The sequence below is a fragment of the Pseudophryne corroboree genome, chromosome 3 (assembly GCF_028390025.1).
Source record: "Pseudophryne corroboree isolate aPseCor3 chromosome 3, aPseCor3.hap2, whole genome shotgun sequence".
Lineage (NCBI taxonomy): Eukaryota > Metazoa > Chordata > Amphibia > Anura > Myobatrachidae > Pseudophryne > Pseudophryne corroboree.
Genome location: NC_086446.1, coordinates 758,163,740 through 758,179,335, shown reverse-complemented (window position 1 = coordinate 758,179,335; position 15,596 = coordinate 758,163,740). Strand labels below are relative to the sequence as shown.

The 15,596-nt window shown below is 44.3% G+C and overlaps 1 protein-coding gene across 1 annotated transcript in view; it reads right to left on the bottom strand.

The window, feature by feature from the left end:
* LOC135057424 (ovostatin homolog) overlaps window positions 1–15,596 on the bottom strand; it is a 169,836-nt gene that overhangs the window by 77,381 nt on the left and 76,859 nt on the right. The window contains exons 14-17 of the mRNA XM_063963316.1: window positions 13,586–13,643; window positions 12,475–12,617; window positions 10,794–10,943; window positions 423–587 (exon numbers count right to left, since the gene is read on the bottom strand). Coding sequence (XP_063819386.1) covers window positions 423–587; window positions 10,794–10,943; window positions 12,475–12,617; window positions 13,586–13,643 — 516 coding nt within the window. The remainder of the gene's footprint in view (window positions 1–422; window positions 588–10,793; window positions 10,944–12,474; window positions 12,618–13,585; window positions 13,644–15,596) is intronic.

The following is a 15,596-nucleotide window of genomic DNA, read 5'->3' as shown; positions in this document are numbered from 1 at the left end:
CCTCTGCAATAGTCTTCATTTGTAACAAGGTTTGCACCCTCCCCATGGTGAATGCAAAAGATCCCTCAGAAACAGGAGTCCCATTTCCATCTACACGCCACAATGGAGCAAGGAGTCCACCTACACGCCCACCATGCACGAGACAGAACAGTTCCATGCGTTCATATTATGGTCACATTTAGAAGAAACCCATCTCACCGAATGTGTGGTCCATCAACAACACTGTTCAATCACAAATGCTGGATCCTGCACAACAGTCATGCTGTGTACTTCTAATGGTTATGCTTAAACAAACTGTAAATGATTTTAATGATAATGTACCTTCTTTTTTTAAACAGTTGTGACCTGCGGCTGAGGACTGACATGCTGTAACAAACAAATTTATCCCCATACTGTGCTGTAGTCCGCTTCTCTGTTATTACCTTGAGGTTACTGAAAGTGTCACCATCTGTTGGGCTACTATCAGGACGTCCGTACCATCCATCGCAATATAATACTTTGTTTGGATCCACACAGGGTTGTTTTGGCTGAACATCATTTATTCCATCATAGGTGTAATCAAAGAAACTGGGGAACAGGTAGAATATCTGAAAGATATAAAAGTTAAATGCATTTCTGACCTGTATAATCATAATCTGGAAACCAAATCACAAGATCACATTGAACTCCGATTCTTCCCTCTCCATAATGTTTCAGGTGGTCCTCTAGGGAGACCCTAAGATGGCCCTCAAACATCCTGCCCTCTTGCTAGTGAGATGAGCGAGATTGGGTAGCATACTGCTGGCCTTTGGCTAAGATGAAGTGTAGTACCTGCTCGCTGGTACTCATGGTGTGGTGTCTGTTCTTACACTGGGGAAGTGAGAGGCTCCTGGTGTGGAATCAAGACCCACCATGTGGAGCCGGTATGAAGCTTGGTCTGGCTGGTGGCCGGGAGCAGCCTGAAGCCCGAGGTGTTATGTGCCCCTGGTTCAAGAATGCCAGGGTTGCCTGAACATGCACTGGTGATCTCACCAACTTTGCACTAGTATGGCACACTGAACTTTCACTCCCCCACTTCTGTTTGCTGCACTTTCCTTTGCCCTAGCCTTTTGGCTAGGGCAGGGATAACTTTTATTCTACCACCCCCACCCCTACCTTCTAGCTGGGGCTTATTTGTGTGTACTTTTTTTTGCAGTACACCTTTATGTTTTTTGTGTGTATGTCACGTGTTTCAGTGGGGTTTAGGCGAGACCCTTATGGGACACCTTCTCCCCTAGTTGCAGAGGCCCTCTCCTTTTGGGGAAGGCTGGAGGCTTTTCGTTCCCCAGGGGGAAGCTTCGGCCAACCCTGGGGAGAAAGGGACGCCCCCGAGCCATAAGGCAGAGGGAAGTCTGAAGACCCTTGCCACCTGAAGGGCCTTTTGGCTTTGGGGGTCGAGGATTCAAGGGGTCCCTTTGTGTTTTGGCAAGGGGGGACCCGAAGACCCTTTTTCCCCTCAGTAGGCCTTTTGGCTTTGAGGGGTTGGGGCAGTGTCGGACTGGGACATAAAGGGCCCACCGGGGAAAGCAGTGTTAGGGACCCATGTTTAGGGGTGTGGTCAGTCTCCCGAGGGGTGTGGCCAGCTGCTACATTGGTTTGCCTAACCATTAGCGAGTGCATGAGCTGGGCCCCTTGACAAATATATAAATACTGCTGTGCGTGCATGATATTGTACAAGATAAATATTAGCAATGCACTTAGATAATACATCATAGTCCGACCCTGGGTTGGGGAGTAACAGGGCCCTTCTCCTTTTTGTCCAAAGTCCTACGGCCCCAGCACTGTTTTTTGCACAGATCACTGTGTGTTAAAGCCACGCACCTCAGGCTTCAAGTAAGATCAAGTGTAGTACCTGCTCGAGGGAAACACTTGGTGCAATACCAATACATTTAACTTTAGGAAAGCTAATTTCAATATGCTGAGATACGCACTAAGGGACATTGATTGGGAGGTTTTGTTTAATGGTAAGAACACTGCTGAATTGTGCGATGCTTTTTAAAGGTTGCTCAATAAGTATATTCATAAGTTAATTTCCATGGGCACTAAACTCAGGAGTACTAAATTCAAACCAATGTGGCTTAATAAAAAGGTTAAGGAAGAAATGGATAAGAGGCGTGCTTTCAAAGTGTTTAAATCTGATGGAAAAAGCGGCTCATTCCAGTACTACAAGGAATGTAACAAAAATGCAAAAAGTAATCAAAGCAGTAAAAAAAAATAAAAAAAAATGGAAAACGAAAAGCAAATTGCTATGGAGTGTAAAGCGAACTCTAAAAAGTTTATAAACCGTAAAAGGTTAAAAAAAAAAAAAAGGGAATATAGGACCATTAAAAGGTGAATTGGGTGTCTTGATAAATGACAAAGAAAGCGGAAATATTGAACACATTTTTTTTCACATTTTGTTTACTAGAGAAGCCCAGATGGTGGGAGTAGAGCATAACAAAAAAAGTCACTGTAATGACCCATGGCTTATTACTTGTTTAAGTGAGGAAGTAGTCCGGGAGACACGCAGCTAAATTAAAATTAATAAATCTCCAGGTCCAGATGGACTTCACCCAAGGGTTCTCATGAAGCTTAACTCAGAACTAGCTAGACCATTCTATTTGATTTTCTATGAGTCAATTACTTCAGGCATGGTACCGAAGGACTGGCGTATAGAGGAGGCAGTGCCATTATTTACAAAAGGGAATCAAAACTCATCCTGTTAATTACAGACCAGTACGTTTGACATCTATTGAGGTTTAATATTAAAACCATGTAAAGTTAGGCCCTTTGACAAAAAACAAAAACAAAAAAACAACATGCATCCTATAAATTAAAATGGGGAAAAACTAGGGGAAACTGTAGTTGAAAAATATTTGGGGGTGCTCATTGATTGACATTGGGTACTTCTACTAAGTCTAAGTGCAGCAATAAAGGCAAATAAAGCTAACATGCATAAAAAAAAAAAAATTATGGGGAATTGGGACAAGGGATGAGTGTGATCCTGCCACTGGTCAAATTACTGGTATGTCTGCACCAGGAATATTGTGTACAGTTCTGGGCACCGCATTATAAAATATATTATATATATTTATTATCTCTCTCTGAGCTCAAAAGTTCAAAGGCAAGCTACAAAACTGGGTAAGGGGTTAGAGGCACTGGATTAGAGGAAAGGCTTACTAGGCTGAAATTTATATATATATATATATATATATATATATATATATATATATATATATATATATATATATATATATATATATATATATTTATATATATATATATATATATATATATATATATATATATTTATTTATTTTTTATTAGGAGATGAGCAAGTTCGGTTCATCGAGATACGAACCCCCACCAAACTTCACCTATTTTACACGGGTTCGAGGCAGCCGCGGATCTTCCCGCCTTGCTTGGTTAACCCAAACGCGGGCGAACGTCATCATCCCGCTGTCTGATTCTCGCAAGATTCGTATTCTATATAAAAGAGCCACGCATCGCTGCCATTTTCACTCGTGCATTGGAAATTGAACGGAGAGGACGTGGCTACGTTCTCTGCCTGAAAAGCTCCATATCTGTGCTCAGTATGCTGCATTTTGGTGACCAACAGTATATAGTTGTACAGTACAGTAGGCCATTGCTGTATCTTGCAGCTCTGTGTCACTGCAAGTATCCATTCCATATCTGTGCTGCATTTTTTTTTGAGCAGTATATATAGTAGTACAGTGCAGCATTTTGGTGACCAACAGTATATAGTTGTACAGTACAGTAGGCCATTGATATAATATTACTGGCATATAATTCCACACATTAAAAAAAAAAAAAATGGAGAACAAAAATGTGGAGGGTGAATAGGGAAAGATCAAGATCCACTTCCACCTCGTGCTGAAGCTGCTGCCACTAGTCATGGCAGAGACGATTCAATGCCATCAACGTAGTCTACCAAAGGCCGATGCCCAATGTCATAGTAGAGAGCATGTACATTCCAAAAAACAAAAGTTCAGTAAAATGACCCAAAAATCTAAATTAAAAGCATCGGAGGAGTAGCGTAAACTTGCCAATATGCCATTTACGACACGGACTGGCAAGGAACAGCTGAGGCCCTGGCCTATGTTCATGGCTAGTGGTTCAGCTTCACATTAGGATGGAAGCACTCATCCTCCCGCTAGAAAACTGAAAAAAAGAGTTAAGATGGCAAAAGCACAGCAAAGAACTGTGCGTTCTTCTAAATCACAAATCCCCAAGGAGAGCCCAATTGTGTCGGTTGCGATGCCTGACCTTCCCAACACTGGATGCCCTTCCACCATTTGCACACCCCCTGGAATTAGCACCCACAGTCCAGTTCCTGATATTGAAGATGTCACTGTTGAAGTACACCAGGATGAGGATATAGGTGTTGCTGGCGCTGAGGAGGAAATTGACAAGGAGGATTCTGATGGTGAGGTGGTTTGTTTAAGTCAGGCACCCGGGGAGACACCGGTTGTCCGTGGTATGAATATGGCCATTGACATCCTGGTCAATTTGTAAAAAAACAAACAAACCACACACTACTTCGGTATGGAATTATTTTAACAGAAATGCAGACAACAGGTGTCAAGCAGTGTGTTGCCTTTGTCAAGCTTTAATAAGTAGGGGTAAGGACGTTAACCACCTAGGAACATCCTCCCTTATATGTCACCTGGAGCGCATTCATCAGAAGTCATTGACAAGTTCAAAAACTTTGGGTGACAGCGGAAGCAGTCCACTGACAACCAAATCCCTTCCTCTTGTACCCAAGCAAACCACACCACCACCAACTCCCTCAGTGTCAATTTCCTCCTTAGACAGGAACCCCAATAGTCCTGCAGGCTAGGTTACTGGCAAGTCTGATGAGTCCTCTCCTGACTGGGATTCCTCGGATGGATCCTTGAGTGTAAATCCTACTGCTGCTGGGAGTCGATCATCATCCCAGAGGGGAAGTCGGAAGACCACTGGTACTACTTCCAGTAAGCAATTGACTGTCCAACAGTCCTTTGCAAAGAAGATGAAATATCACAGCAGTCATCCTGTTGCAAAGCGGATAACTCAGGACTTGGCAGCTGTGTTGGTGTTAGACGTGCATCTGGCATCTGGCATTAGTGCACAGGGACTAAGATGGTATTTGGTACCGGGGACACACTACCTCAAGAAATTCTCTAGGTTCCACTTCTCTAGGCAGGCGATACCGAGAATGTACACAGACGTCAGAAAAAGACTCACCAGTGTCCTAAAAAATGCAGTTGTACCCAATGTCCACTTAACCACGGACATGTGGACAAGTGGAGCAGGGCAGACTCAGGACTATATGACTGACAGCCCACTGGGTAGATGTATTGCCTCCCGCAGCAAGAACAGCAGCGGCGGCACCAGTAGCAGCATCTCGCAAACGCCAACTCGTTCCTAGGCAGGCTACGCTTCGTATCACCGCTTTCCAGAAGAGGCACACAGCTGACAACCTCTTACGGAAACTGAGGAACATCATCGCAGAATGGCTTACCCCAATTGGACTCTCCTGGGGATTTGTGACATCGGACAACGCCACCAATATTGTGCGTGCATTACATCTGGGCAAATTCCAGCACGTCCCATGTTTTGCACATACATTGAATTTGGTGGTGCAGAATTATTTAAAAAAAACAACAGGGGCGTGCAAGAGATGCTGTCTGTGGCCCGAAGAATTGCGGGCCACTTTCGGCATTCAGCCACCGCGTGCCAAAGACTGGAGCACCACCAAACATTCCAGAACCTGCCCTGCCATCATCTGAAGCAAGAGGTGGAATTCAACCCTCTATATGCTTCTGAGGATGGAGGAGCAGCAAAAGGCCATTCAAGCCTATACATCTGCCCACGATATAGGCAAAGGAGGGGGAATGCACCTGAATCAAGTGCAGTGGAGAATGATTTCAACGTTGTGCAAGGTTCTGCAACCCTTTGAACTTGCCACACGTGAAGTCAGTTCAGACACTGCCAGCCTGAGTCAGGTCATTCCCCTCATCAGGTTTTTGCAGAAGAAGCTGGAGACATTGAAGGAGGAGCTAAAACAGAGCGATTCCGCTAGGCATGTGGGACTTGTGGATGGAGCCCTTAATTCGCTTAACAAGGATTCACGGGTGGTCAATCTGTTGAAATCAGAGCACTACATTTTGGCCACCGTGCTCGATCCTAGATTTAAAACCTACGTTGTATCTCTCTTTCCGGCAGACACAAGTCTGCAGAGGTTCAAAGACCTGCTGGTGAGAAAATTGTCAAGTCAAGCGGAACGTGACCAGTCAACATCTCCTCCTTCACATTCTCCCGCAACTTGGGGTGCGAGGAAAAGGCTAAGAATTCCGAGCCCACCCGCTGGCGGTGATGCAGGGCAGTCTGGAGCGAGTGCCGACATCTGGTCCGGACTGAAGGACCTGCCAACGATTACTGACATGTCGTATACTGTCACTACATATGATTCTCTCACCATTGAAAGAATGGTGGAGGATTATATGAGTGACCGCATCCAAGTAGGCACGTCAGACAGTCCGTACGTATACTGGCAGGAAAAAAAGGCAATTTGGAGGCCCTTGCACAAACTGGCTTTATTCTACCTAAGTTGCCCTCCCTCCAGTGTGTACTCCGAAAGAATGTTTAGTGCAGCCGCTCACCTTGTCCGCAATCGGCGTACGAGGTTACTTCCAGAAATGTGGAGAAGATGATGTTCATCAAAATTTATTAATCAATTCCTCCGTGGAGACATTCACCAGCAGCAATTGCCTCCAGAAAGTACACAGGGACCTGAGATGGTGGATTCCAGTGGGGACGAATTAATAATCTGTGAGGAGGTGGATGTACACAGTGAAAGGGGTGAGGAATCGGAGGATGAGGAGGTGGACATCTTGCCTCTGTAGAGCCAGTTTGTGCAAGGAGAGATTGATTGCTTCTTTTTTTTGGTGGGGGCCCAAACCAACCAGTCATTTCAGTCATAGTCGTGTGGCAGACCCTGTCGCTGAAATGATGGGTTCGTTAAAGTGTGCATGTCCTGTTTATACAACATAAGGGTGGGTGGGAGGGCCCAAGGACAATTCCATCTTGCACCTCTTTTTTCTTTCATTTTTCTTTGCATCATGTGCTGTTTGGGGACAATTTTTTTGAAGTGCCATCCTGCCTGACACTGCAGTGCCACTCCTAGATGGGCCAGGTCTTTGTGTCGGCTACTTGGGTCGCTTAGCTTAGCCATCCAGCGACCTCGGTGCAAATTTTAAGACTAAAAATAATATTGTGAGGTGTTCAGAAGAGACTGAAAATGAGTGTAAATTATGGTTATTGAGGTTAATAATACTGTGGGATCAAAAGGACCCCTAAATTCTATGATTTAAGCTGTTTGTGAGGGTTTTTTGTAAAAAAAACACCCGAACCCAAAACACACCCGAATCAGACAAAAAATTTTCAGGGAGGTTTTGCCAAAACGCGTCCGAATCCAAAACACGGCCGCGGAACCGAATCCAAAACACAAAACCCGAAAAATGTCCGGTGCACATCACTATAAATACATACAGCTCAAAAAAATAAAGGGAACACTAAATTAACACATCCTAGATCTGAATGAATGAAATATTCTTATTAAATACTTTGTTCTTTACATAGTTGAATGACAACAAAAACACAAAAATCAATGGAAATCAAATTAACCCAAGGAGGTCGGGATTTGGAGTCACACTCAAAATTAAAGGGGAAAAACACACTACAGGCTGATCCAACTTTTATGTAATGTCCTTAAAACAAGTCAAAATGAGGCTCAGTAGTGTGTGTGGCCTCCACGTGCCTGTATGACCTCCCTACAGCGCCTAGGCATGCTCCTGATGAGGTGGCGGATGGTCTCCTGAGGGATTTCCTCCCAGACCTGGACTAAAGCATCCAACTCCTGGACAGTCTGTGGTGCAATATGGCGTTGGTGGATGGAGCGAGACATGATGTCCCAGATGTGCTCAATTGGATTCAGGTCTGGGGAACGGGCGGGCCAGTCCATAGCATCAATGCCTTCATCTTGCAGGAACTGCTGACACTCCAGCCACATGAGGTCTAGCATTGTCTTGCATTAGGAAGAACCCAGGGCAAACCGCACCAGCATATGGTCTCACAAAGGGTCTGAGGACCTCATCTCGGTACCTAATGGCAGTCAGGCTACCTCTCGCGAGCACATGGAGGGCTGTGCGGCCCCCCAAAGAAATGCCACCCCACACCATTACGGACCCACTGCCAAACCGGTCATGCTGGAGGGTGTTGCAGGCAGCAGAACGTTCTCCTTGGCGTCTCCAGACTCTGTCACATGTGCTCAGTGAGAACCTGCTTTCATCTGTGAAGAGCACAGGGCGCCAGTGGCGAATTTGCCAATCTTGGTGTTCTCTGGCAAATGGCAAACGTCCTGCACAGTGTTGGGCTTTAAGCACAACCCCCACCTGTGGACGTCAGGCCCTCATACCACCCTCATGGAGTCTGTTTCTGATCATTTGAGTAGACACATGCACATTTGTGGCTTGCTGGAGGTCATTTTGCAGGGCTCTGGCAGTGCTCCTCCTGTTCCGCCTTTGTGCAAGGAGGAGGTAGCGGTCCTGCTGCTGGGTTGTTGCCCTCCTACGGCCTCCTCCACGTCTCCTGATGTACTGGCCTGTCTCCTGGTAGCGCCTCCATGCTCTGGACTCTACGCTGACAGACACAGCAAACCTTCTTGCCACAGCTTGCATTGATGTGCCATCCTGGATGAGCTGCACTACCTGAGCCACTTGTGTGGGTTGTAGACTGTCTCATGCTACCACTAGAGTGAAAGCTCCGCCAGCTTTCAAAAGTGACCAAAACATCAGCCAGAAAGCATAGGAGCCGAGAAGTGGTCTGTGGTCACCACCTGCAGAACAACTCCTTTATTGGGGGTGTCTTGCTAATTGCCTATAATTTCCACCCATTGTCTATTCCATTTTCACAACAGCATGTGAAATTGATTGTCAATCAGTGTTGCTTCCTAAGTGGACAGTTTGATTTCACAGAAGTGTGGTTGACTTGGAGTTACATTGTGTTGTTTAAGTGTTCCCTTTATTTTTTTGAGTCTCTATCTCTCATATATTATATATATATATATATATATCTATATATATATCTATATCTATATATCTATCTCTCACACATACATACACATACTGGAATAGATGAGTCTACGAGGAGACATTATTAATATCTTCAACATCTAAAAAGGGACATTAAAAGGAGCTATCAGGAGATTTGTTTAGTGAGAGAACACTGCTCAGGACGTGGTCATCCTCTGAGGCTAGGAGAGAACATTTTGTACCCAATGTAGGAAAGGGTTCTTCACAGTAAGGGCCATAAGGATTTGGAACTCTGCCAGAGAAGGTAGCAATGATGGACTCAGAAATGTATCTAAAATATTTTTATATGTATTTACCAACTGAAAAAGGATCAAGGATATAGCATTTAAGATATTTATATATTTTAGGAAGAGCACTAATTATATAGTTAGTCTTAAAACATCACTTCAGCTGGTACATTATAGTAAGCTTTAGCTAAATACAGAATAGGGTGAGAATTATAATACAGGTTGAACTCGATGGGCAATTTGCCTTTTTTTTAACCTCATTAACTACAGTATGTTACTGTTACATATGAGGAGATGTACCAAGCCTTCTAAAGTGATAAAGAAGAGAGATAAAAAGTACCAAGAAATCATCTCCTGGTATCTTACAGGCGGTGTCTGAAACATGACAGTTAGCAGCAGATTGGCCGGTACTTTATTTCTCTCCACCATCATAGCAACAAGAGGGGGTGGGGGGGGGGGGGGGATGTATCAGACCTTGGAGATATTCTCAAAAGATTCTCAAAGAACAGATAATGTAACTCTCAATGTTCTAAAGCAATGGTTAACATAAATAACAGTTTAATTCTAGAAAGAAACAGTATATTGCTAAATATGCCTCTAAATGTAGACGTGAGTTACAGTCATCTATGAAAGTGTATATATGGCATAAGTTAGTGATAAAATAGCAGACAGGAAGGAAGAACCATATATGGACAATGAATGCACGTTACAAAACTTTCATATCAAGCACAAACCTGATTAATAAAAAGTTGCTATTGACATGAACTAATTAACAGCCCACGATAATTATTTTAAAGAGCATCCAATGAGATGTCAGATACTTTGATGACATGCCCCTGGACCAACAAGAATTCCCTGTTTAACATATTTATGATACAACTTTCTACTAATCGCTCCTACCAATACTGTATGTATTTTCCATCTCTCCCTACTGTTGGGCAGCGCATTCTATATTGAAACACTGATCTTCTGCCTATATTTTAATTTCTATATCAAGTGGAATTATGTGAATATATTATCATATGATTAATATGTGTTATAGAGGTAATAATTACACATTGTTCCCAATTTCATTGACCCCTTTTATACAGTTAATAACCGCTGATACCATTGATGGGCAGCACGGATGGTGTAATGGTTAGAATTACTGCCCCACAGCACTGAGGTCATGGGTTTAATTCCCTACATGGCCCCAACTGCACCGTTCCAATTCCCAACATGGCCCCAACTGCGCCGGTCCAATTCCTGGACAGGACATCAGCCTCCAGCTGTTGTGACCACTCATGGTGGTTAGCACTGACAGCAGTGAAGGGCGTGCGGTTTAGGTGCATGCTGCTGTCTGGCTCCTCTGCACATTATTATATTATAGATGGAATTAGAACCTATTTATCTTTATTCTGCTACAGATACTTACAGAAGTGGGGTTGAATGGATCATATGGATATTGCAACTTTAATCTGGCATCCAGCACTCTTTGAAAACACAATGAATCTGGAGCAGCGTTTATATGGAGATCAACTTCTGAACCAGGAGTCACAACTGTCTGATCGACACTCAGAGAAACCTAAAAAACAAAGTATAGAAAGTCAAAAAGTATATAGTAAACCCATTCCACCACAACACATAATAGACTTTAGGACATGTCCTGTAGATCTTTCTGATCCCCGATTGGGAGACCCAGGATATTCACTGAAGATGTAAACGTAGCAGCCCATTAGCCTGCCTGATTCACTTATCGTTTACACAGAATATTTATATGCCTGCATCAGTGCTTTTACACTTGTCTTACCAAATATCAATAGCAGTATACTGGGACAGTGTTTAAAAAGTATTCTACTGAAAGAACAATAGAAGTTTGAAACAGTAGTTCAGATGCTTCCACCCTTAGACTATAACCTATGACAGTCTGTATAAACCTGTAAGTTTTGTATATTGTTCAAGCTAAAGGCTTTGGAAGTCACTGTTAAACAGATAACTTGAGTCCCACTAGAACAAAAAGGTAACTTTGCAGGATGCATCATATTGAAAAATGCGGCCAAACCCCCAAAAATGCAGTTTACGGAGGTTTTGTTGATTGCCGCATATGCACCAAGGCAAGCATGTGGTGGGCAACACCATCTGGTGTTACCCTATAGAATCCAGTGGGCTTCTTTTCATCTTTACCCCTGAGAAGGATCCAATTGTATCCCTTCCAGCACCCCCCCACAACGCATGCAACACTCTACATATGTGCAGACAGGCTCCCGGGTCCTAAATGGGCAACTGCTGGGGACGGCACTGCGCATAATCACAGCGCCTAGAGTATGTGGCCTGGTCTTCAGAGACTTTGGGCATGCTCCCTTTCCTCAGGCTGCTGCTATGTCTCTGGCTCAACATATGCAATTGGGACCATTTGTGCAGTTCCTACACTACCAACTGCCACTTCAAACTGATACTACCCTGCTTGTTCCTGGGCCCCCGTGTTGCGATAAGTGGCGTGATGCATCTTGCCAACTGTATGGTCACATAGTAACATGCGCAGACAAGTTGTTATTGGATTGAAAGTGCAGCATTTGCAGAATATTAGATCGTAGATATTTGGCCTTGACATCTGGCCTATGTAGATAGAGTGCAAAAGAGCAAATTATGCTAGCTCTATAGAAATATTTCCGAAAATGCTGTGCCCTGCATGTATTCAATAACTTGTACTCATAACTGGGGTAAGTGACAGACTTCTTTTTAAGCCTCCCTAATAAAAAAAATAATACCAACAACAACCACCATCATCTTAGTATCAGCACCACTGTAAGGTGCTCAGCTGCAGGTAAGGCAGGAGTGTGAGGAGGAGATGTCACATACATGGACATGGGGAGATGTATCAAGCATCGGAGAGCGATAAAGTGGAGTTGCTTCCCAAAGGAGCCAATCATCTTCTGCCATTTCCAAGACTATGCTAGATAAATAACAGTTAGTAACTGATTGGTTGATTCGTGAAACCTCTTCAGTTTATCACTCTCCATGGCTTGATACATTTCCCTAGTCACTGAGAAGAGCTCTGCTAAGCAGATTAATGAAGATGGGATGCCTGAGACAAAGTCATATATAATTGCACTTACTAAATTGTTAAAGCACGGCTGTATGTCCAAGGGCACGCTATCCGATATGAGCTCGTTATCCACTCTTGCGAACACCAGAATATTAGCGCTGGTTGCGAATTGGAAGCTTACATTAATGGGGAGGATGAAAGAGCCATTCTTGCCTGTAAATTATGAAAACATTACCACTTACTTTACATGTACGATTGGAGTGTAAATCACATTTAATTGGAAAATATATTAACCTTTTAGGAGTGTTCTATATTTCTTAACTGATAAGTAATAATTCCTCTACAGTGTTCATACAGATATTTGAACTTGTATTGTTGTTATTACTCATGCACAAAGTGTTTTTTTTTGTTTGTTTTTTAAAGCAAACAAAGGAAACAGATGCGCGTTAGAGAAAATTTCCTGTTTTTATTTTAAATCTATAAGGCACTTATGCGCCCTACACACTGGGCGATAACACTGCGAGATATGAAAGATCTCGTTCATTATTGAACGAGAACTCATTCATATCTGACTGTCAGTGTGGAGGCACCAGCGATGAAAGATGCGCGGCCCCGCACTCGTTCATCGCTGATGCCCCGTCGGCTGTGCATGCAGGCCAATATGGACGAGATCGTCCATATTTGCCTGCACGTCTACGGAGCCGGGGGGACTGAAGAAACTTCACTCCCCCCGTCACTGCCCCACCGCCGCCAGGTCGCCCGTCTGCCATATCGGCGGCACATCGCAGAGTCTGTAGGGCCCATTCGATTTCGTGTAACTTAAGAACTCTGTTCATGTGTAATCAATGTCCTTGAGCAATGTTCTAAAACCACTCGGGGTATCCACACAAAGGGGCATATTCACAATAATGACACATGTTCTACACTCCGCAGGAGATGTAGAGATAGTGACATACATCAAACCAAACTCCAGGGGAGGAGAGGAGGAGGAGGGGGGGGGGGGGGGGGGGTGAGCAGGACCGCGGCTGCATCATGGTCCCTGCTGCTGGGTAACCTATGCAGGAGCCGGTGGCAGCCCAAGTGCAATGCAAACAAAAAAAATATCGGGGGGGGGAAACAGATACTGAATTTGTGCCGTTGTTGATAACGTACAGCTCTAATCATAATAATGAAGTACTCACTGATCGTCAAATCAACTTCCTGAGAACCGTACGCCACAATGCCTTCTCTGGCTTTTATCTGTAAAGAGAATTTACTCGTCAGATAACCAATTCACATGTTTCCATGATTGTTTTCTGGGCCTGCTGAAGCCAGTGGCTGTGACCTTGGACACCCAGGGGCAGATGTACTGAGCCTTGGAGAGAGATAAAATACCAACCAATCAGCTCCTAAATCGTATTTCAAACACAGCCTGTAACATGGCAGCTAGGAGCTGGTTGGCTGTTCCCCCCCCCCCCCCCCCACCCCCCACCCCCCACCCCTGTCCACTTTCTCTCTCCAAGGCTTAGTACAAATAGTAGACCCCACAGTAGCGCACAACAAAGTACCAGCCAATCAGCTCCTAACTGCCATGTTACAGGAGGTTTCAAAAAAATGACAGTCAGAGCTGTTTGGTTGGTAGTTTCCCTCTCTCCAGTTTATCACTATCCAAGGCTTATCGCTGAGAGAGAGAGTTCCGAACACATTGGAGGAAAGGGTTCTTCACTGTTAGGGCAATCAGGATGTGGAATTCCCTGCCAGGGAAGGTGGTAATGGTGGACTCTAATTGGATTTAAAAAAGGAATGGATACATTTCTGAATGAAAAAGCTATCCAAGGTTATAATACTTAAAAATATCAATGTGGTTAATCCGGGGGTAGCATGAGATAGTAGCTAACTAGTCATAAAACATTATTTAGCAAGTATGTAGCATCATCACAACTCAATACAGGTTGAACACGATGGGCAATTTGCCTCTATTCAACCTCAATTACTATGTTACTATGTTACATCCCCTCTCCCGCCGACCTGCGCCTGCACTTTGAGGGGGAGGGGGGGGGGGGCAGAGGCAGCTAAACGGGGGCATGATCACGGCAGCTGCGTTATGTGACACACTGCCGCCGCGATCGAGACCATGGCATCAGGCCTCCTGCGAGCGCATCTAAGCTGCGCCGACAGGAGGCTTCCTCAATTTCTGCTAACAAGCAGAAATTGCTATGCATTCGCAATTTCGGCTTGTTGTACAGGGGAAAGCGGCGGTCAGTATGCTGGGCAGCCTTACCCAGCGATAGGCGGCCCCCAGCATGCGATCCAAAGGATTGCAAGTTCTGCCAACTAGCAGAATTTGCAATCCTTACTGAATTAGCCCCCCATGTAGCCATACAAGGGGAGCAAATATATATATTTTCTGTGCAGGGTAAACACTGGCTGCTTTTGCATGTAGCCCACAGATGTCAGACAGCTTTATTTGTACACTACCATTTAGATTTCAGTTTGGGCACACCCCATCCAGACCTTAACATGTATAGTTTTGAGCAGAGAAAAAAAGAAAAATGGGGGCATGATACAAAGTTTCAAAAATACCAAGGGTTTTAACAAAGTCCAGGAGAGAAACATTCAAAAAGGAAGAGAAGTGTTCACGTAGAGTTTATGTATGAAAGGAGAGCGCCTTAAGTAGGCTATGTAACTGTATTTAAGAACATTGCACCCTCCCCCCGCACACCATACTTCCAATACATCTAGACTTAATCTTCCTGCATTCAAGGGGCCCGTGTGCAGTTTCCCTCTTCTCTATCCAGCTGGTGTGAGCACTAGTAGGCTCTAGCGGTATGCTAGAGTCTACTGGGTTTGCACAGGTCTCCTGGAAAATGGCAAGGAAGCCATTTTCCTGCAGATTTATTTACTGCACAAGCGCTGGTCTCCAGGAAACTGGCCACCATGTCATTTTCCTGGTTACTTTGCAGAACTGCAGGTGCCGGCGCAGGACTCCAGAATGTTAAGTATTTAAAAGTATGGGTGCAGGGTGTGCAGTTTGGCCCCCCTGGACACAGGGGCCCATGTGCACCGCACACCTTGCACCCATTATAGATACACCAGTGGTCTGTAAAATCCATACTGCTTGCTCTCTCAAAACTATTTCAAACACCTCTTTAAAAAAAATTAAAACCTAATTTTTGGATTAGAAGAGTGAACCATCCTGCCAACCAAAACGTG